The sequence below is a fragment of the Hippocampus zosterae genome, chromosome 2 (assembly GCF_025434085.1).
Source record: "Hippocampus zosterae strain Florida chromosome 2, ASM2543408v3, whole genome shotgun sequence".
Lineage (NCBI taxonomy): Eukaryota > Metazoa > Chordata > Actinopteri > Syngnathiformes > Syngnathidae > Hippocampus > Hippocampus zosterae.
In genome coordinates this window covers 22,848,193-22,871,079 of record NC_067452.1, presented here as the reverse complement: position 1 = coordinate 22,871,079, position 22,887 = coordinate 22,848,193, and the positions used below count along the sequence as shown (strand labels likewise).

General features: G+C 43.0%; 1 protein-coding gene and 1 long non-coding RNA gene across 2 annotated transcripts; one reads left to right on the top strand and one right to left on the bottom strand.

The window, feature by feature from the left end:
* Positions 1-1,553: 1,553 nt before the first annotated feature.
* On the bottom strand, positions 1,554-19,431 carry atp6ap1lb (ATPase H+ transporting accessory protein 1 like b). Its single transcript, XM_052057272.1, has 7 exons — positions 19,212-19,431; positions 9,550-9,587; positions 8,965-9,047; positions 5,751-5,989; positions 4,966-5,016; positions 4,057-4,300; positions 1,554-3,495 (listed from the first exon to the last, which is right to left on the bottom strand). The coding sequence occupies exons 1-7, from the start codon at positions 19,343-19,345 to the stop codon at positions 3,259-3,261; spliced, it is 1,026 nt and encodes a 341-aa protein (XP_051913232.1). The 5' UTR covers positions 19,346-19,431; the 3' UTR covers positions 1,554-3,258.
* On the top strand, positions 13,584-16,332 carry LOC127595651 (uncharacterized). The gene is made up of 3 exons (XR_007961301.1): positions 13,584-14,364; positions 15,173-15,339; positions 15,604-16,332. It is a non-coding gene; the product is annotated as an uncharacterized LOC127595651 (long non-coding RNA).
* Positions 19,432-22,887: the final 3,456 nt, after the last annotated feature.

Genomic DNA, 22,887 nt, shown 5'->3' with positions numbered 1-22,887 from the left:
TGGAAAGCAAAGGTGACAGTCATGCCTGTGATGATCAGAGAACTCGGGGCAGTGACCCCCAAACTGGATGGATGGTTGCAACAGATCCCGGGAACAACATCGGACATCTCAGTCCAGAAAAGCGCAGTGTTGGGAACAGCAACGACACTCACCCTCAAGCTTCCTGGCCTCTGGTAGAATACCCAAGCTGAATGGGGGACGGACACCACCCGATGGGTGAGACAAGGATTAATATATATATATATATATATATATATATATGTGTGTGTGTGTGTGTGTGTGTGTGTGTGTGTGTGTGTGTGTGTGTGTGTGAGACAGGAGTCACTACTCTTACTACTATTGTGGCAGTCTCTTTCCGTTACACACAAATACATACACACACACACACACACACACACACACACACACACACACACACACACTAACATTTTTTTAACTGATGTGTAAAAAAATGTGAAAATGAGATTCTTGTGAAGGTTGCACTCAAACTCTCCTTCTGGGCTCTTGAACTCCCACAATGGAAAGCGGCTTATTTAGAGCCTCCCCATCTCAGTTTGGCGGTAACAAACAGAGATGTGGCTCTCCATACGGAGAGCCCTGCAGGGCTCTTCTTTCTGACTGGCAGCTTTACATTTAAAACAGGCGGGCCTATCTGTCTGTGCTAAGACCTCTGCCACAAAGTGCACAATCGGCACCTTTGAGCTCTCTAAACAGCCTGACGCCAGAGTTCTGCAATTGGAGAGATGAGCATTCAGCAGGACGCACTGATTGGGGTCATCATGAACAATCGTGATTATTGATTCCTGAAATTTTTGTTGATGTCCATTTCTTATTGACACGTGTTTTCAATCAAGTCAGCATTTGAATGGGGGCACTTAAGTCCTCGACTGGCCTGACATACCATGTCAGACGATTCTTAGGCAATTAAATACTGACATCTAGAGGATATCCTGTAATATCACACCACCCAAAAGCAAATGGTTAGTTATTCAACATGCTTTTGAACGTTAATTGAGGTAAATTACAACAATTTAGTCCCATATGGAATGAGAGACGTATAATTATAAAGAATATACAATATGTACCCGTCCAGTTCCGATGGTTCCGTTAGTAGCAAAAAAGTAAACACTAATTTTCACTGCAAGTGTATCTGTTCTCTCATTGCAAGACAATACTATTCTGACCTCTACTGGTTATGATATGAAATTACAGCTTTCTTTCTCATGTAGGGTTAGACCAGGGGTGTCCAAAGTCTGTCCTCAAGGGCCGCTGTCCTGCCTGTTTTTCATCTCTCCCAGGAGCAACACACCTGATTCAAATAATCAGGCTCGTTCTAATGCTGCTCCAGAGTTGGCTGATGACCTGATCATCTGAATCAGGTGTGTTGCAGCCGAGAAAGCTGGAAAACAGGCAGGACATTGGCCCTCCAGGCCCGGAGCTGGACATGCCTGAGTTAGGCTAATACTTTTGTCCTTTCCATGTGACAATTGAATCTAAAACAAATTTTATTAATGTTTGTAACTGTACTCGTCCATATATCAACGCAGCACAAATTCTCCACTAAATATCATTTATTGTTCAATCAGTTGGTCCTCGGACAAACTACCCGCACTTATTTCGTAGTTTGTAGGATACACTTATGACCAAAGAACACATTTGACACTGCTACAGATTGACAGAACTGCCATATCGAATGTTAAGATATCTACTTATTGTCATGCTGAGACTTTTTTTTAATCAATGGTAATGACTTACTGATGCTGTTATTGTTGCTAGTGTGGCTTCTGGCATAATCGTGGTATCAATAAATCCCAGGTGCTGGATGGCATTCCATTGTGTATTTTTTCTCTATGGCAGGAATTTGGATTTACAATTACAGTTAGATTGACTGCACTTGACTTCATCAGAACCCATCTTTAAACAAAGTCAGACATATGCAGGAAGGGGGAAAATAATCATAACACCAATCCTCATCTGTTTGCACAACGTCATGTAATTTTGCTTCTTATATTAGAATTAAACAGCTGTTGTAAAGCGATGCGGACATTTATCCTTTTCTTTCGGAGTTTGAGCATCGTTGTCCTGTACCAGTAAGTTTTTCATGATTACATCGTATATAAAAGAAAAGACGAAAAGAAAAAAAAAGACCTCTGCAGAGTGACACTTCTGTACATGTCTTTGTTTTGTACATAGCTGAAATGGTTAGCTCTTTTACACAATATCTCACTCAGCATATTTTTGATGGCAAGACCTCTGAAGCTTCACGTTGGCAGTCACACCCAGTGTCTTGTCCAAAATCTTGACTCTCAAAGAGCCATTTCACCGGAGAGATGCACTCTTGTGTCGTCCTCAGGCGGGATGTCTTTTGCACCTTTGTTCTTCGTATAGTTTTTAAGTCTTCTGGTCAGTGCTTTCGCTACTAACCAATGTTGTGCTAGTTTGTAGAACCGCTCGCCACTCATCTACATCCATCTGGTCCGTAGTAGGCCATTTCACAGTTAAATCCCAAGCAGCGGTCTTGTTTAGAGACGGCATGAAAGACATGAAAGGCTCAGAAGGGCCGTTCACTCCAGCCAGATGCTAGACCAGAATTTCCTTGCTTTCCCATTCTCTTGGAACCCGGAAGCTTCTCGGGCTCCTTTTGCTTTGTGCCTTACTTGCTTATTTTAAACTGCACTTCATGCAACACGTTCAGATTATCAGGAAACGCTGCACTAGCTCAAATTACCCAGCTTTTTCACGGCATGCAGCTAACAGGACTATTCCAGTGCTAAAACTGGCTGTTTGAAGCTTATAGTTGTTGCAGCAGTAGGACGATGGATACCTTCGAGAAATCTGGAAAGATGATGACTGGCGAAAGCTTGTGGTATGACAGTTGTGAGTGACTCATGTGTTACTTACATCTAAATTGAGAGCATCTGATGTTAGCTGTGTCAGTGACAGATAGCCCGGTAAGGGTCGCATGGCTGGCTGGGGTAAAGGCCGCTGTTGCCCCTCAGGGCCTCAGGACTCTCCTTGACCTTTTGACATTTGGATCACATGAACTGTCGGCCCAGGAGAGGCTTGAGCATCCGGACAATGGATGCCAAGATACAAGTCAATGAGGAAAGAGTATCCCGCATTTACTTACAAGTGATTTACAAGGTTTTCATGTGAACAGGCATTTTGTTGAAGAAATACTCTGTGGAGGATACTTTTTCCATGACTCGCTTTCTGCCACACGCTTGCTTTTCCTCTCTTTGCGCCTGTCCTCTTTCCTCAAAGGCTGTTCTTGTCCGGCAGTTCAGCCTCTGGACTCCGGGGGAAGTAGACGGTTGCCTTGTGCTCCTCATAGCGGTCGATGTGCTTGAGGTGGACCACCATGTGCAGGGCGTAGGCCAGGACAAGGAGCAGGATCAGTGACGTCACCAAGCCCATGAGGATGGCCGGCGTCAAGAAAGTGGCGCAGTCACTGGCTGACGCAAACTTGTCCGACTGCACGTTGAAGGCCTGAATCTGCAAGAGAAGGCAGAAATCGGGGCGGTGAGGCTGAATTCAAGGGGGACAAGTGGCTCTTACTGGGTTAGCACACACAGGTTGAGACAGCCTAGCAGATGGCCAAGCACACCGAGTACAGACAGGCCAACAGACTGCCAAACGTATGCTATAACAGACTGATGGTACACCAAAGGAAATGGCTGGCAAACAGACATGCAAAGTACAAAATAAGTTGCAGTAGGAGAGAGTACTACCATCATCCGGAACTATGGCTATTTCAGAAACCAACGAGGCTTGACCGTGAAAAGCAAATTCATAGCCATCACGGTGCGGTCTTAAAAGGAGCAATGCTGATTAATTCCACCTGATTTATGTTGTTTTAGTTACATAAGTGTATAAAGCGAGTCATGATATAGATCAAAGTCATTCACACTAAGCATTCAACAGAAGGCTACATGCTAAAAGAGTTGTGGTGTGATTTTAATTTTTCTCAACACGGGATCAGCGAGACCAGCTTCTGCTTGTCTAAGGAAAGTAGCCTGAGGTTACAGCACCTGTGTCCCCTTTATGAGATTGTACCTGGAAATCTGTGAAAGTAATGTGCCAGTTGGCCGACGTGTCGGTGTGGGAGCTGGGCACCAGCAGAGTGTCATATTTGTGCAGACTGCTGACGTGCTGGCAGTGGTAGGACGACGTGGCTGGAGCGTAAACCTCGCTGGCGTTGAATGTGGCCTCCTGCGTCCAGTTGTAGTGGATATGCACACTGTCTAGCGTGAACCAGTTTTGACCTGCTGCTTCGTAGAAGGTGTTTGACATCTGAAGCCTGCGGCAGAAGGCGTACATAATATCCCGTTTCAGAAATTTAACTCAGGGAAAGGAATAACAGTTTTGTTGCAGATTCTGCGTGACTGTTTGACACAATTGGAATATATTAAGAGGAAACGTGCTACATGATGGCAATGCCATGAAGTCTGGGCTCAGCATTTTCTGTCTGCATACAATGAGGTGGGCGGCCTGGTGGACCAGTGGTTAGCAAGTCGACGCGCTCTCCGCCCTCCCTGTGTGGAGTTTGCATGTTCTCCCCGGGCCTGCGTGGGTTTTCTTCGGGTACTCTGGTTTCCTCCCACATTCCAAAAACATGCATGGCAGGCTGATTGAAGACTAAATTGTCCCTAGTTGTGAGTGTGAGCGCGGATGGTTTTTTGTCTCTGGGTGCCCTGCGATTGGCTGGCAACCAGTTCAGGGTGTCTACTGCCCGAAGACGCCTGCGATAGGCGCCGGTACCCCCGCGACCCTTGTGAGTATAAAGCGGATCGGAAAATGAACGAACGAACACAATGAGGTTCTTATGTAATATTTCCCGGATTTCCAAATGTTGCCTGCATTCTGCGAGCAGTGCTTTTTAACTCCAGGTTGACAAATTCAGATAAAGCGGAAATGTGCATTCAGTAAAAGGTGCCGATTGTTGAAAAATAATTCAATAGGTACCTGATCACAAGACCTCGCAAGTCTTCCACGTCACCAAATTTTAACGAAAGCCTGTAGAAAAACAACATTAAAACATTATTCAGGCCTGGAGTCAAACATTCTGGCTGTGACCTGTTGACCTCCTACCCTCAGGGAGCTGTTACTTGTGTATCATAAAAAGTATGAAACGGACTCAACAAATGTTTTCTTCCCTTCCCCTCTTCAATGCCATTACCACCCTAAGCTCACACATGCACTGAGCCCTCCCTGACCCTAACCCCTGTTTCTTTTTTTCCAGATTCTGCTCAATAGTCAATCTTGGAACACTGGCCAATATCCAAATACTTTCCGATACTACTAAGACGACAGTTCTCTTCTGGCATTTTATTTATTCTGACGTTCTTTTCATTTTTAAAATTGTATATTCTATATACTGTACTTGTCTCAATTGGAGAACAAGCTGCTTTTAATTTCATTGTTTTTGCACAAAGTGATATAGATTAAAGGTATTGCAATCGAGTCAAAAGTAACCTTGAGACAAATATGCTCACTGACCACATTAGGCACACCGATCCCTAGCTGAAATCATTGCCAACTACAAGAAATGTTTCACAAATGTTGCTGTTCCAAAGAAATTGTCATAAGCTGATCATGGATTCATTCAATAACGTTTTGATTGTCATCTGACACAGTTTTGATTGTCATCTTATGCAGCAGTAACTCCTGTACTCGATACTTAATTTGCACATAAGAAATGACAAAGAAATGGACCACAAATGAAGTAGGCTGTAGTTGTGGTTACTTACGTGGCCTTCTCTTTGGTGCAGACCGAGCCTTTGGTGTCCAAGGGTGAGTTGGCATTGAACACTCTCTCAGTCAGGTCAATGAAGGTGTGGTTCTTGTAGCGGATGGCCAGGCGCTTTGCTTTGAAGAGAATGCACGTCTTGCCGTTGTAGGTCACGCTCAGAGGGCCGTACGGTCCCATCAGCGACTGGAGCAGTTTCCTCTTGCTGTGAGACATTCCTGCATGATGCCACTTGAAGGGCTGGGAGAAAATAAAAGAGTGGCATAGAAGACAGTTTATTTAGTTCAACTTCCCTGAGGTTGAAACGTCAGACCACGTGTATATAGCGCCAGCCAGGCCTTCTCAGCTGGCCTAATATTACAACCTATTATAAATTCTTATATTCATTCCAAGATTTATTTTCACTTAATCCCAACAGAATGTTCTCTCCATTTCCTGCTAATCGTATGATGGATTATTGTTAGGGGGAGGGAGGGGGTGGGGGGGCAATCAAATTTCAGCCTTTGTGCTACCATCTCCGTGTAATCTGCCCAGTGCCTTGAAAATCAGCTGTGCTGGCCAATGAACCGCTAAATCAACAATGGGACTGTTGCTTTCACCGAGCGGAATTCAAATCCATCTCCCAGGTGGTAAGTGGCCGATGATAAACTTTGCATCCTCTGACTGCTTGGTCAGAGCAAGCCCAAGTTGGACGAGCAAAGCACGTCTGCATACATTCATACATTTAATAATCCGAGTCTATTTTATTTTGACGACGATATGTTAGTAGATTTGTTCATGCCGGTCCATGGAGCAAAGGTTAATAAGCCAGAATCAATGTAGCTGCAACTCTGTTATCTAATGAGCTGTTCGCCAGTTTATTTTTTAGTTTTCAATCTTCCGCCCACCAGTACCAACAGTTGAAAAATGGACGAAAGGAATCGCACATTGTCAGAAACTGGGTTTATTATGTCCCAGGAATACTTTGCCAGGGTAAAATAAGTGTCAGTGGTGAGCAACCACTTCAAATGTTGACTGCAATTCATGCGATCTGTTTGATGTTTATATTTGATTTTTTAAAAGGGTAAAACACATGTCATACATAATTTAAACTGTATTCCTACACGGAGATTTGCATCGTGATATAAATTGTTTAGAGTCTCACATTATGCCTCGTAAAATGTTTCCCTTGCTGTCAAGCAGAAACACTGCTCCACTACAATTTGTCCACTAGGGGGAGACACTAAGTGAATTCTTCCTGCACTGTACAGTCAGTAATCCAATTGTTATCCATTTGATTTAATTGTACTTAAACTAGATGATTGAATTATAAAACATGTGTGATACTGTTAAATTAAAATCTTAATTGCAATCCACAATTCCATGATGTAAGATCGTAAAGAATCCTTTGAGAGTTGAGCAAGTCCGCCTTGTTCTAAAATGTTTGTGCATGGCCTACTTGTATTCTGGGCAGTGAATGAACTGCGATAAGTCGATTTGGTTTCAACAGGTGATTAAAGGTCAACTGTTTAGTCATTTTAGAAAATCCCAAATGAAACATTTTTATGTCACAAGTAAAGTAATTAACAGAATGAACATTAAATAAAGCATGAACAAATCATTTCTATTTCTTAAACTCGACAAGTGACAAACTGAAACGTGTGACGTCACTTTGAGACAACAATAGCGGGGCTCTCAATGGAAAGTGTACAAAGCCAATCATAAATCGATTTGCAAAGTGACGTTTGAAACTTATCTGAGGGGATCCCGATGTTTGAAGAGTTACAGGAAGAGCAAGAGGAGATTGTTGGTAAGATGTTATTGTTACATGTATACAGTACGTTATTGTTTACAAATCAATACTGTGCCGTGCTGTAAATTGCACACGGGTAGATTACCTACTTGGTCCATGTATTCCTGCCAGCACTGAGAGCACACATTATGTTGTGTACATTGTCATTGCTAAGGTAGTTCTGTTGAGTTTTCGGCCACTCTTCACATTAACTGGGCAGATATTGTTAGTTGCAAACCATTAAAGATGATTCCCTCCATGCACTGACATAGTTTGAAATATTTTCAGACAGGATTACATCCATGTATAACACTTTGAATCAAATGTTTTCATAATTAACAGCCAGAATTATTTGTTGATTGACACCTACCTTTTTTTGAGAAAACAGAGTTCTTAGAAGTGCTTGTAACAAGAATGCTCGTCGACACTGGCGTGAACTTAATTCGCTTTGTGAAAATGAAACTGTTTCGTTACAATTCGTCACCTTACGTTCCCTATTCTTCTCTTTTGGCCACTCAAACTAAGTGTCAGCCTGAATGTGAACAGTGCATCGCCATACAGTACTGAGGCATTTCGTCGAATAACTCAATAACAATGGCTAAGAGCAGATAGTGGGACAATCAACAATGCAGTACAATTGCTGACCGGCACTCAGCATTCTGTAAATAGCGTCAAACGATGGAGATTTCTGAACAAAAGCCTTTTCATTGTTAAATGCATTGTTATGGGTCTAACTATGAATCTGGGTGGATTGTGTTTAAAAAGATTTTTACAGAAGTGTGCTTGAAATGGTTTTAGCTCCAAGTAATACTCAAAAGATGGTTGGCCCAGTTTACTTCACGCTTGACCTTTAACATAGATGGAATCCTAACCACAAAGTGAGAGTAATGTAATCATTGTTGGATTTGAATCAGTCTGGAGCAGATGTGCGCTGTGAGAAAAACATGATGTACAGCAGCCTATATGCTACCAAGAGCTCCTCCATCTTTTGTAATCTCTTTGCTTAGAGGCTACATCGAATTGGAAGGCTTTTGTGCGAAATCCAGCACTGTTTTGTAAGACATTTACTCTGAGTGGCTTTTCTGTCTTCATCTACGAATCACGGGGTGACCAAGGGTTGCAAGGTTTCATCTTGTTTTTCATGCCACCTTTGTGAATGCACTATTTAAAAAGCAGAGACTACATCAAATCCTTTAATCTATATGAAGCAGTAGCATATGGCCACACAGATGTGTCATTTAGAATGGTGCCGCATGTGCGTGCGTGTGTGTGGCAGGCAAAGATGTTCCTCCAGTGAATGTGACACCAAGGAAAATTCTCCCATCCAAGGTCACGCACAGTGGCAGAGTGCTTTATTTGGTTTTCATGCGCATATAAGATGCGGCTGCACGAGTGCAAAGTGCAGATGAAGACACAGTGGCATCCAGGCAGTGTGCGTGCGTACCTGCAGGATTCTCCTGAGTGGATTTTCATCTTCAGGCGTCAAAATAACCTCTTCACTTTCTAAGCCATACTCTCCATCCTGACCTGAAAACACATGATTTGGCAGCGAAAGTTGCATCGGAATACACATTAAGATGATCCCAATGCTGCTGTGCAGATTGTAATGCAATCATAGAAGTTCAGCCTCTTTCACACAAACACACACGCATGCCACTGACACACACATGCACAAATAGATCCTGCCTACACCTCTGCGCTCAAGCTTTGCTCTATTTCCAGTTGTTTTGCGTCATCCCTGTGACTCACCAGCGTTTTTTTTTCTTGGCACATTATTCAGTATTTACAAACATCCACATTTCGTTGCATCACAAGATTGCCCAAATTGGAGCAGTGTTAATCTGTCTTTTTGTCAAACCATCTAAACAGTTACATCTGCCAGATTCGGGAGGCATAAAATAACACGGTTCTCACTTCTGTTTGCATTACAGTGACACTAAGATGTGCGTCAGGAGCAAAAAGCATTTGTCAGCATGGGCGGCTTGATTGAATCAGGCCTTCCATCAGCCCATGTTTGTCACTCACTTACTTGATGTGACTCTTGTGGCTTGTTTGGGGTTCTCTCTGCTGTGGAGCAAAAAAGACAAGACAACATGAGATTCTGAGCAGACCACAGGAAATGAGAGAGAAGTCATTGAAAATAATGCTCCGCAATCAGGCATGTGCACAGATGGCCTCCTGGTGGCGCTCCTTTTGCCCTGGGTGAGAAAAACTGCACACTGCCTGAGCCCATTTTTTTCCCTGAATTCACAAAATGCAAACAATATACCCTCTCTGTCATCAATTTCCCTCAAAAGCGTCTGGATATTAGATGGGTTTTTAGTCGAGTTTTCCGCAGTGCACACTAGCAATTGAGATTTGAACTGGGGTGTGTAGACTTTTACTCAAGCTTCACCTTCACCTACTTTGTAGATGGGTTTACTGACCGTGTTCATAGTGTTAACAGAAATTCATACTTGCGTACGTCGACTACTGTCCTAATTGTGTGAATAATTTTCACAAAGGTTGCCTCATTTTTTTGGCCCTAGAGCACCTGCCCCTTAAGCGTTTGCACATGTGCCTGTCGGTAATGTGTATGCACACAATGTGCAAGTATTGTGAAGGAATCAGTGGTCATGATCAAACCCAGTGACAACATTTGAAGCGGCTCTAATGTATTCTGCACTTTCAAACTCCAATTATGACTTCACAATCTGCCCCTTTCTTTCAACCCGTCAATATTGCTGTTGCTCCACATTCCCGCTAAAACAATCCTGCACCACCTCATTCAAGCTTATTCATTGTAACCGTCCTGTGAAAGACGTCACACGGAGGAAATTGGCCTACTGGGCCGCACTGGATGGGCCTGATCGACTTGTCGGGATGCTTTGCTTTAACTCTGTGCTCTTTGCTGGTTCGTCGGTGATCATAGCTTGTTTTAATTAACGTCTTAAAGATCTTTCGCGGGTAGCATGACAGCTTCAGTCCACCCTCTGTGACACACTTCTTTTCCAGTTGAATTGTTTATTCATGTCGCCTCATGACAGCAAACAAGAAACTTGAGATGTGCATAAATGCTGTTAGATCAAATGAGACATATGGAATCAATACACGATGGAGTACATATTCATTTCGAGTTGAAGCACTCAAAAGTTATTCAATGGTCACCTGCTGTTGTCAGAGAATGTTAGCATGTTTGAAAATGAATCGATTAACAGACAACTAATTGATAACCGAATTAATTGACAACTTTTTTTAGTGAATGAATCATTTAGAGACCTTGTTGAGCAAAAACATTTTCAAATTTCCTTTGCAGAAATTTTTTGGTCTATTTTCTGACATGTTATGGACCAAACCAATAACTGAATCCAAGTCTATTAGTTTGTGCGTTTCTGCACTGTCAATTTGACAAGACGTCCAGTTTATTACTGTAGCAATGGAAAACAAAGGTTTTATTTGATTCCTTAATTAATAAGAATAATTTAAAAGATCAAACAATGATTTGACTATTAAAAATAATACTTTTATCACATGTGGTGACTTAGTGTCAAACCTACTTGGTGCACACAGCATGGAAATGGTACATCCAACCCGAAATTTGCCCTAAATGTTTTTAGCGCAGTGACTTTCCACATTTATGCATTGCTGTAAGCCAGTCAAGCTGAGAATTTGAAGCAGTTATGTTGGGTTTTAGCCACATTTGTGCAGAAGAAAATCTCTTGACGTCAATGAGATGTTCAGCCCCTTTCTGAGGTGGTGGTTGTTGCCCAAAGTTTTTTTTTTTCTTTTCTGGCTGTGCACAGTGCCTCAGATGCAGATGACAGGATTTCCCATCACATACACACGAAATAAATCTCCCTGCATTTCATGCACACTGCTGTTCAAATATTTTGCGATGTGAAAAAATGAGACCAAGATAAATATGCATACACCTCCTACAATTTACAGTGTCTCTACATAGCTGCAATAAAGTTCTAATAGTTTCCCCTGACATTGTATTGTTGATCTTTTTTGCTTTCTAGCAGAAGACTGAAGTTTTTGTGTCTGTTCATAATTCACTCCACGCATTCGTATGGAAGATTTCAAGCGTGTTTTTGCAAAAATGTCCAAACCAAGGTGGAATCATGGCTGCCCTTCTGAAAGAACTGCACACAGTACTGCAGTTTGCCAGAGATATTTATAAAAGAGTCTCGGCAGTCTGGAGCAGGTATCCACCCATCTGGTGCACTTTCCACCTGAGCAGTGTTATATAGATGGGTGCCAGGTGGATTAGGATTAGTGGCCAGGTCTACTGGAGTCTGACCGCGGAGAGACCAAGGCGACAAGCAAAACGAAGATTAATGAAGTCAGATTCTGCAGAATGCTGGAAACTGCAAGTGCTAACTGACCAGTTTGAGCCCCAATTCAACAGTTAACAAATGAAACCTGGCCAGTACATATCCAGGTATGGCCATGTCCTTTCTTTCCTGAACAAGCCCCCGACCTACATTCATCGCTTGAATCATACTGGACAAAGACTAATAATACGAGCCTAGCTTGTTTCACTTTTGGTTACATAGAACTTGAAATCCGTCTTTTATTTATGCTCCACATGAATTCACATTGTGTATAGCAGCAAACCCTATTTTCTTGTCTAAAAGCAAAGATAAATTGATGAAAAAACAACTGCAATTTTATAATAATGGCATTTTTGAAAGAATTTATTGTGCGTACTGTATGTTGGATACAAAAGTCAAAATTGAAACTCAGGGCTGTATTGTGAATAACATTACTGATATAAGTATTTCATACTGTATTAATATACTTTTCATCTTTTGGCCACTCCTCCAGGCTCACTTACACCAAAACGAAACTCAATTAATTTCTCGGTCTGGTTAGCGTGTATGATTTTCTCTCCAAATGCTTATTCATTTGCCTGCTATTTTGCTGTTCAAAGTTGTGTTTTCCACTTTAACATGGTTCCAGCCAGATGCTCAAACCATTAATTTTTTTTGTTAACCACCCAAGCATTGTCAATACTAAGTTAGCTTAGCTATTAGCATGGCTTCACCACCTTTTCTAATCATCCCTTCGTGAGAATGATACTTGTCAGACATGTAACTTCTTCGCCAGCACGCAGGTTAACGAAAGTGGCGACGAAAGTGGCGACGAAAGTGGCGACGTAAGTGGCACCAAGGCGTCCCTCAACCCTCAACTACCGCGGTATGTGACAGCCAGCCCACCGAAGCTTATTTTCTCAGTATGGCTACTTAATATGATTTGATGAGGCACAAAATGCAAAATGCAAAAAAAAAAACTGATGTGAAGCCACTTATTTCGAGCCTTGATAACTTTGTAAATGTACGCCCTATATTTTGACTGGGAAAAGCAAGGCAAAGCACTTTTGTTCATCTCGCACGTTTTAGACACTTATTCACACAAGCAAAAGCACAACATCCAAAAGCATTTTCAAACAACACTTAATGACATTTAGAAGCAAAGCAGAGAAAGCAAAAGTAGGATTAAAGGACAAAAATTTACTGAATGTTTAAAAGTAAAGAAATAAAAGTCGTAAAATGACTGAAAGAAAAAAAATATTTCAAATTGTTTAGAGGACCTTCATCAAAAGGTATGGTGAAAGAAAGCACAGTTTTTAACCTTGATTTAAAATAATTTACACTTGGGGCTGACTTCACTTCTGTTGTCATGTTATTCCATTTGTATGCAGCATAACGGCTAAATGCAGCTTCACTGTGTTTCCTTTAAACTCAGGGCTCCACTATTTGACCCAAGTCGATAGATCCCAGATAACTGGTGGGTTTATATTCAATCAGCGTTTCTTTAATGTATTCAGCTGTTTCCACTAAGAAGACCATTTCAATAATGAAGTCTAATGGAGATAAACGCATGGCTAAGTTTCTCCTGGTCCGCTCTGAGCATGCAAGCCCACAGTCTGGATATGTTTTTGAGCTGGTAAAAAGGCTGTTTATTTGAAATAATTGCTGAAAGTCAAAGGTGACAATGGACAGCAAGTTGCTAAAATGTCAAAACTTGATGACTGCTTAACTGACTGCAGTACATATAGCTCTTATCTCAGTCAAGGAAAAGCTGCACAGATAGAAGGGGGTGGTGATGGAGGCAGGGGGCAATAAGAGAAGAAAGAAAACAAAATAAGACATAGCTCTTGCACATGCAACACAACCGGAGCTCCATCCATCTCACCTCGTCAGGCCTCAGCTGGCCGAAAGGGACCAGAGGAGTGCGCAAGTGCTAGCTAAAGCCCTCGCGTTTGTTCTTATGCCAGTTTGGTGAGGTCAGCAAGCTGGGACTGCTGAGGCTGCGTCATTGGCCGAGCCTGTCACACGGTGCCTGAGTGCCGAACATGCCCTTTTATATAATCGACGCCACCTCTTTGGCTCACCTCACTCTCTCCTGGTATGTCTCTTCAATTTGAACACGCCCACCAATGTGCCACCTGATGTCATGAGGTTGTAATGAATTGAACACAAAGCACTGTGGGGAACTACTTATCGAGAAGGCCTCTGTCACATACATGTTCAGGTTATTGCTTTTTGTTTTTGAGCAGCAATGTAAGAAACAGTAAAAACATGTGTATTCACATCTGACTGACAACTGACATTTGTCACGCACGTGATGACCAGAGGGAAAAAAACAGGCCATTAATGGATTTTTAGAAATTATTTCTCAGACTTTTTATACTCGGTACCACCTTGAATAATATCTAGCTCTCCAAGTACAGCTATCTGGACAATAAAATAATAAAATATAGTATTGTAGGGGTTATTTACTGAAACAGAGAGGTTTTGAAAAAAAATATTTTAATTGATGCTATTTAATTTGCACGATTTCCTTTAAAGTAGATGATGTAGATCAGGCATGTCCAAAGTCCGGCCCGCGGGCCAAATCCGGCCCGCGGTCGATTTTCATCCGGCCCTCGGCCCCTGTCATAAAATCAGTGCCGTCTGGCGCGCAGGTTGGGCGCAATGGAACACGTGTTGCATTGACTGAGGTCTCGTAGACTGGTGAGTGAAGTTTCATAGAGTACTGCTTCCCTCTAGTGGCTAAATGAGTAATCGCATTCACTAAATGAGTACGAGCATTTAGACACTAGAGGGCATCACTCACGAGTTAACAAGACATCACTCCGTGTTTATATTGACTGATGTCATATTTCAAATGATCCTTGCAGTTGTGGATATGTGTATTGCTTGTTCATTTCCCTGTTGTTCGAGTCAAAGGTTTTGTGACTATTGAAAAGTCATGGTGATACATTTTATGTTTCAAATCAATCAATTTGCACTCAGGAGACTTCTGTTTAAGAAAAAGTGAAGTGAATAAGCAGTTGCATGTGATATACCGGGCGGCCCCGTAGTCCAGTGGTTAGCACGTCGGCTTCACAAAGGCTCCAGCACCCCCCGCGACCCTAGTGAGGATCAAGCAGCTCGGAAGATGAATGAATGAATGTGATATACCTGTTTCAAATGAACCAAAAGAAATTCTTAAGACTGTTGAAATTAAAATAAAAATGGAAATGTGAAACAGACTGGCTTACTAAAATTTGTTGAACAATATTGTTGTCCAATGTAAAGAATGTCAGCCAAGGTCGGCCCCCCGACATTTTACCACATAAAATCTGGCCCAGTTGGCAAAAAGTTTGGACACCCCTGATGTAGATGTACAGTCCACTTAAAATAATGTACAACAAATTGGCTTCAACCAGTAAACATTCCCTCTCATCTCCTTTGTGACTTAAAAACAAGGCTCCTTCCGTTCCTACGGCAATGTAATCCAAATTTCTTGACATTGCCTATCACTGAGTAATTGATCATTTTTCCCCATGGTTGCCTGAAGAAATTAGGTCAAAAGCTCGACCGTAACAACTACTCTGTCTTAAATATCAAATAGAAAACATCAAACGCTGGTATTTACTGGATCTGGTGGGGCACTACAGCAGAGTCTTCGGACCTATTTTGGTGAAGAACAACCTGGCTTTCTGAGGATGGCCGAATGCCATCTCAGTGGTGAGCCAGTATTTGGTGCAACAGAACACACTGTCGTATCAAGTTCTCTGCATCATTTGCCCATCACTTCATGGCGCATAAAGTCGAGTTACCATTTGTGACTGTGGTGCCATTAAACGATGTTTAGTTAATTACATGAATATCTATTCTATTTAGCGTATCTTTTGAGCAAATGATAGGAACCGAGCTGTATACTGTATAGCTTGTATCGATGAATCTAAAAACATAAATTTTGCACATTTCAATATACAGGTACATGTATTTGACACAGAGTAAAGCTGCAGTCGACGTTGAAATGTGTTGGAATGACAAGCGATGTTTGCGTCATGTGGCTCATGTAGAGTCGATCACTAAAACACAACAATTGTATTCATTTAAAAAAAATGGAATAAAATATTGACAAAAGGTTCTTTCTTGGCCTATAAACCGGCACCATTTGGAATAAATAATTGGGAAACGAAAACAAGTCTTAATGCCATGCCTCACAGCTGTAGGCTGGCCTATGAATAGATTTATTAGGGCAGATTAAGCGGAGGTGTTACCCATCCATTCCTGCTAGTTAAGTGTCGAAACTGATGAACACTTGATATGCCCCAGAGATCAAATTTTGGCTTGACTTGTTAGTTTCTGGATCTTTATCCTGTATATTGAGGTCAATGTGACAGTGTTTGATGAATTCAAGGGTTGATTTGAACCCATGTTGACTCTCTCACCTGGACAACCTAACTACACAGCAAAAAAAGAGGTTGAGCACTTAGGGCCCATTGCTTGGTGTAAAAACTTGCACATCCTTATTTTTTTGCCGGGGCAAGTCTAGTTTACAACAACAAAGGTGCATCGAACCCTCTAAATCATTATAAAAATCAATTAATTGAATGTATTAGTATTATTATTAATTATTATCATCATTATCTTAAAAATATTAATTAATTTAAAGGCACCTCCATGACAGCAGCACGATTGGCGCGTGTGTGTGTGTGTGTGTGTGTGTGTGTGTGTGTGTGTGTGTGTGTGTGCGTGTGTGTTTGGTTGGTTGTCATACACAGACACCCACTTGAGGATTGATGGCAGTCTCCAAGTGACCACTTTGCAGTGGCCAACTATAGGTTATCCCCAAGTGGTGATATTTTTTCAGTATATGTGAGCCAATTTTGTGCGTTATTATTCCGCCATGTTGACCACATACATGCTCATCTGTGTTGAATTTAAAGGGGATGAAAGGAGCTGCTTTGATTGGCCCGAAAGTCAGCTGTGTTCAGTCCCACAACGGCGCATACGCCCAGTTCTTAGTCTATGAAAATCCCCAAATCAAGAAAATTCCACCCAGAGACTGCAGTTTGCGCTAGACTTGCACGAGGCATGAAAATATGACCCTTAATCTTGACAAAGAGTCAATTTGTTGCTTCCATTAGCAAAAAGAGAACGCAAGAGGAAGACTGCATTTGCAGGTCATATGTCACACAAAGTCTTTTGGGTGTTCAGTTCCCTCTGTGGGATTGCTGCAATATAATTGGCTTGTCATTCAAGAAATGGGGACATTTGTCAAATTTGACAAATGTCTCAGAAATATAATGGACCCAACATTATTAGGAGTCAGCACATTCTGTCGAGAAAAATATTAGTATTGAATTAGTTTTCAGAAAATAAGGGCAGTACGTTTTAAATAAAGGGCACGAAAGCTCCAACTGGCTTCACTATACTATTAATATACCATCATATAAGCTTATAAATCCAATGAGCAGATTGATTAACTACACCATGAACATGCAATACAGTGTTATTTATCAATATATTGGTTAGTTCGTGAAAGAGGCATTTTACAGTCGACATGTTTGAAAATATTGAAAACTCGCACTGTGAAAACTGATGGCTGTGAAAGTTAAAAATGAGAGCAATGCCATGAAACGAATCATTTTTGAAACTGCGCTTCACTTGTCGGACTGTGAAAAAGAGCGTAAAGCAACGTCAATGGATGTAAATTATCATTATTACTATGTTATTATTGTGAGGCCCAAAGTGGAAAATAAATGAACAAAATCGAATTTCTGCAGCACTTAATCCCTTATGAGCCATATGACTGGGGGAAAAAAACGGAAACAGATGAGCTCAGAATTTCAAGGCAACAAACTTGATGACAACACTTTCAGTTGGGCAAGTCAACAAGATATTTTAAGTTTCGCAGTTTTGAAATCTGGCTTTCCAGCACTTCACTACTAAGAAAAAAAAAGTGGACAGCAATAATTGTCCCATGTATTGTTCCTGAACTTAAAGCTAGAAACACAAACCCGTGCAGCAAATTGTTTTGGAGCACTGCAATTGGCTGGCAACCAGTTCAGGGTGTCCCCCGCCTACTGCCCGAAGACAGCTGGGATAGGCTCAAGTGCCCCCCACGACCCTAGTGAGGATTAAGCGGTTCGGAAAATGAATGAATGAATGAATGAATGTTTTGGAGCAAACAACTGGCTTGCTTTGTTGTGCTAAGATTGTTGCCATAAATGTCAATACAGTACTTTATATTTTAAAGTTGTTCCAACAGCAACTCTTGTTTTAGCCCCCCCCCTCCCCCCACACACACACATCCAAAAAATACAAGTTGCATATTTTACAGTGATCGCAAGTTAGCGGCATTGTGATTGTGGATAAAGCATCAGCTGGGAATTCACCCCACACTAGCAATATGACAGTCAGCAATTTGAGGCGCTACCCTACCAAAGGCAACGTGTAGCCTGCCTCTCCGACGACTTGCGTTTTTTTTTTTGGTCCACAGGGAGACTCAGAGCGTGACCCTCCAGTTCCAAAGCGCAAATCCCTACAGTTCAGCCACTGCAGGTCCTGACCTCTTGTGCCCCTTTATTTATTATGTATCTGTCCCTTTAAAGATGCCTTTTGTTAAATGTAATCATGTCAATTGTTCATCCCGCAAAAATGCATTCACTTGAAGCATTTGCGCTACTTAATTGTCGTCGGCCATCACGCATCACGGATGGCTTGGTTTCCAAAGCCGAACATCGCTTGGGTTCAACACCGCCGGTCGAGTGTGTGGTGACTGAGAGCAAGCGAGGCCCATAGGTGCCGGCTCCGTGTCGCCCTCGTAACACTGTTGTGAGTGACAGTTGTGTTGGCCCCTGAATGTTTGATCCGAATGTGACCCGCAGGACTGCAACATGCAGACATGTCTGGCTATGTTTGCCTTCCCCGATCTCCCTCTGTCACCCCCTCCACCTTCGTCACTCCTCCTCCCTCCCACTCTCTCTCAATGACCGCATCGGTAAATTGACTCCGGCAGTCCACCCCTGATGCATCCTCTCCTCCCTGTCCCATGCTTGTTTACCTTCTCTCTATGTCCCACTCTCCTCCCTTTTTTATGTCCTCGCCAACCCCTTGCACGCTCGCAGCCGGCGGCGTTATTTAGCGCCCTCGTTTCGGACCCTCACTACTCTACATAGACAACAGCCTCATCTGTGATCGATGAGTGGCGTCTGATGCAGTCCCCAACACCGAGGCAAACAATGGCGTGCGGTGCAGCCCTCTCGAAACAGAGGCAGCCTTCACCATTCAGGAGGCCGCCAAGGTGAGATGGAGAGGCAAGACGACAATGGGGAGGAATTTAAAGGAAAGAATGAACCTTGCATATACACGCACACACACGCGCCTCTTGGGCTCATAGCGATGGAGAGGTGGTTGGCTTTACCTTCTGTCCAAGATCTCAGGCACTTCATCGTAAGTGAGTCCTGGCTGCAGCTCTTCCTCGGACAGAGTCAGAGCAGTCCGACTGAAAGCAGACAGCAAGGCGATGGAGCACAGGAGGAATGCGTGCGCAGCCATTGAGACTATGAGAGGAGACTGCCGCTGCTGGAGCGCCGCTTCATAATCTGCTCTCCAAGCAGGCGCCTGGCTCCCAGCTCTTGTGAGCGGCACTCGCCGCGACCAATCAGCGGCGAGCACAGGGCACCGGCGTGCGTCACAGTCCCCTCGCCTCTCCCCCTCCTTTTCCCGCTCCACTCCTCTCCTCTTCTTCTGTTTGTTTCACGCCACTCACCCTCCCACATCCACTCCTGTGCTCTCCATCCACTCTGCTTCTGGCATAGACAAAGGTAGCTGCAGGCCAGTCCCACATATAGGAAGCGGCTCGCTGCATTTCACATCCCGTCATACCTTTGCTGTCCCCGATGTTATCCACACGCGCGTACACACACACACACACACACACACACACACACACACACAAAGTAACTAGAGCAAGCAAACACGCAAAAAGCTGTGAAAGTCAAGGTCAGATCACAGAGGGAGATGGGAGGATGTTGACAAGAGGAAGAAAAAAAAGCAGAGCCACGACTGCATGACCTAGATCTCCAGCGTGCTGCCACAAAAGCAGAATTAATTCACTTGATCTATGCGATGCTGTGAGCGCACAGCGGAGGAAATTGTCCACTGAGGCTGCAAATATGGATGACAGCAGCAGCTGAGCAGCAGTGGGACGAGACAGGAGGAAAAGGTCTGACCGTCGGTGACTCTGACCACTGTTTCAGTTTGCGCCATAAGTGTTCATCTGCCGCGAGTTTGACAAAGATCGCCTTCTTACAGCGCGCATTCCCATAAGCAATGAACGGAAAATCAAGAGTGCTTATATAATAAAATATTTTGACCTACTATTGTGGGAGATTTTCTCATCGATGCATGGCAAGTGAGTAACACTGATGCCGTTCTGCACTCACAAGAGCCTTGGTTCCTCGTTTATCATTTGAATAAAAAAGATATGTTTTGGAGATGCAGCATTCAGATATGTTCAACAGGATCATCTGAGAAATAAAGTGACGGAGTGGGACTTCTCTTTTCCAAAATAAATTTCCTCACGCTTTCATGTTACATTTCTCATCGCGGAAGGAAGAACATTCATACATTTTTAGTGATAACTGTCACGAGATGGATGGATGAGATGGTCAAACGTCAGAACGTACGGTATTTCCGGTTGGTCTTCTTCAGCCACACTTTTTGCAAATCTGTGTCAATGAAACCAAAACAATCCATCACTCCATTTTTTTAACCCGTTTGTGCTCACAAGGGTTGCGGGCATGCTGGATCCCAACCCAGCTGTCTTTAGGTAGAAGGCGCGATACACCCTGAACTGGTCGCCAGTCAATCACAGAGCACACATGGACAGACAATCATTTGTGCTCACAATCACACCTAAGGACTATTTGGAGTGTTCCATTAACCTGTCCTGCATGTTTTTGGAATGAGCGAGGAAGCAGGAGTGCTCTGAGGAAACCCACGCAGGCACGGGGAGAACATGCAAATTCTACACAGGAAGGCCGAAGCCGGAATTGAACCCGGTACCTCTGCACCGTGAGGCCGATGTCTTAACCAGTTGGCCACCCCCAAACAATGAAAAAAAAATCCAAAATCATCAAGGTCAATTCAGTACATAAAATATCTTGCTAAGCGTATTCTCTCACCTGCTTTGACTTCCTTGTGTGACATCTCATTCTGAATCCATCAGGTTTGCCAGATATCACCTCATTGCACCCTTTACAGCTTTAACAGCTTCCAATCTAGCACGAAGTTTAGGACATGGAATTGGGTGGCCTCACAAACGTGAGTGTAGATGAATGGTCAAAGATTTTCTGAAGCACATCTCAAATTTTGTGGAAAAACTTCCCGGATGAAGACGAGTTGAAGCTGTTACACAACGCTCAATTCCAATGAATCTGGGACATCGTGTAAAACGTAAATTCAAACAGAATACAATGATTTCCCTTTTTTTTCAGTTTCAAACACAAGCTATTTAATATGCAGACAGATTTATCACACTTGTAGGCCGTCGGTTGGGGGGGATAGTATCTCATTTTGAATCTGATGCCCGTTGTCTGTTCCAAAAATTGGGAACTAGGCGCATCGAGAAATGCTCAACAGACTCCAAGCGATACCCACTCAAAACACCTGTTTTAAATGTTGCGCAGGTGAAATAGATAATTGGAAACAAGTGAGTGTGGGGTTGCTTCCGGAAGGCTCAGATGATCACAAGCAAGGATAGGACAACTCTCTCTGCGTGTGAAAATAGTCAAACTGTTAAAGGACAATATTCCTCATTTCCGAACATTATCATCCATGGTCCACAATATCATCAAAAGATTCTGACAATCTGGAGAGATCGCCGCACGTAAAGATGACAACCAACATGAAATACCTGTGACTTTTGATCCCTCAGGAGGAACAGCATGAAAAAAAACGACATCATTCATCATTTGGAATAGATACTTACTTGGGCTCAGGGACACTTCAGAAAAAAATGGTCAGTTAACACAGTTCGATGCGACATCATCAAAAGCAAGTTAAGACAAATGCCATAAATCATCACACCCAAAAATGCTGATTGGGAATCTTGATGACACAATGGGAACATATGCAATTTGGTAGTCAAGCAATTTAATCATTCGTGGTGCTGACTTGATTTGAGAGAATACCCTGTGCTGTGAGATTCCTGGCCTGACGAGATCATATTCAAAAGTCAGCAGATTCTCCTCTTCACTCATGTGACAATTTCATCAAATTTCAAAACATCAATAACATCCCCGCAAACCTTAATTATCAACGTCATGGTCTTTCCTTGAGGAAACTACAATATCGTGTGTCAAAGAAAGACATTAAGGCTCCACAACTTAGTGTGCGAAGAGGCTGGGGGGTTGCAAGGGGCCAATATGGGTCATCTGTGTCTTGTCACACTAACAGAAAGTGACTACAGGCTCTCTCAGCCTGCCGCAGTCACTTCAACAGGCCAGTGTGTCAGTCTGCTGCAGGGAAAGTGCAGAGTAGACCATCACCGCTGACAGCGCAGACTGACAGCACGCTTGAGAACATCCAGGTGGAACGACGATGTTCCCCGACCCCCATCGGTAATGTGGAAATGCATAGATTTGGTGTGACGTTGTGTTTTCAATAAGTTCATTTCCACGCAGTGGCTGTGACTGGATGTATTTTTTGAGGCACCCAACCTACTTTTGTTCATCCGAGTTTGTGTCTGGCCCTGTCTCAGTGAGTCATGCAGAATTTGCGATTATGAAACAGATCGAACGTAAAAGGCCAGTGGGGGGGGGGGGGGGGGGGGGTCACTGCATGTCTATTTATAGGTATGAGCTCATGTCCAACTTTTTTAATCCCGCTCTTCATACCCACGCAGAACACTCATGCTCATGGTGATGTAACAGGTTTGTGCCGTTTCACAGCAATGTGTTCAATCTTCCACTGACCAGTTGTCATCAACATTCGCACTCGCATGGCGTGGGAGGTTCAGCGCATTCTGAGTGTGCTCACAGCACATGTGCGACAACAATAATGCCATGAGTGTGGATGAATTTGTGAAGTTCAAA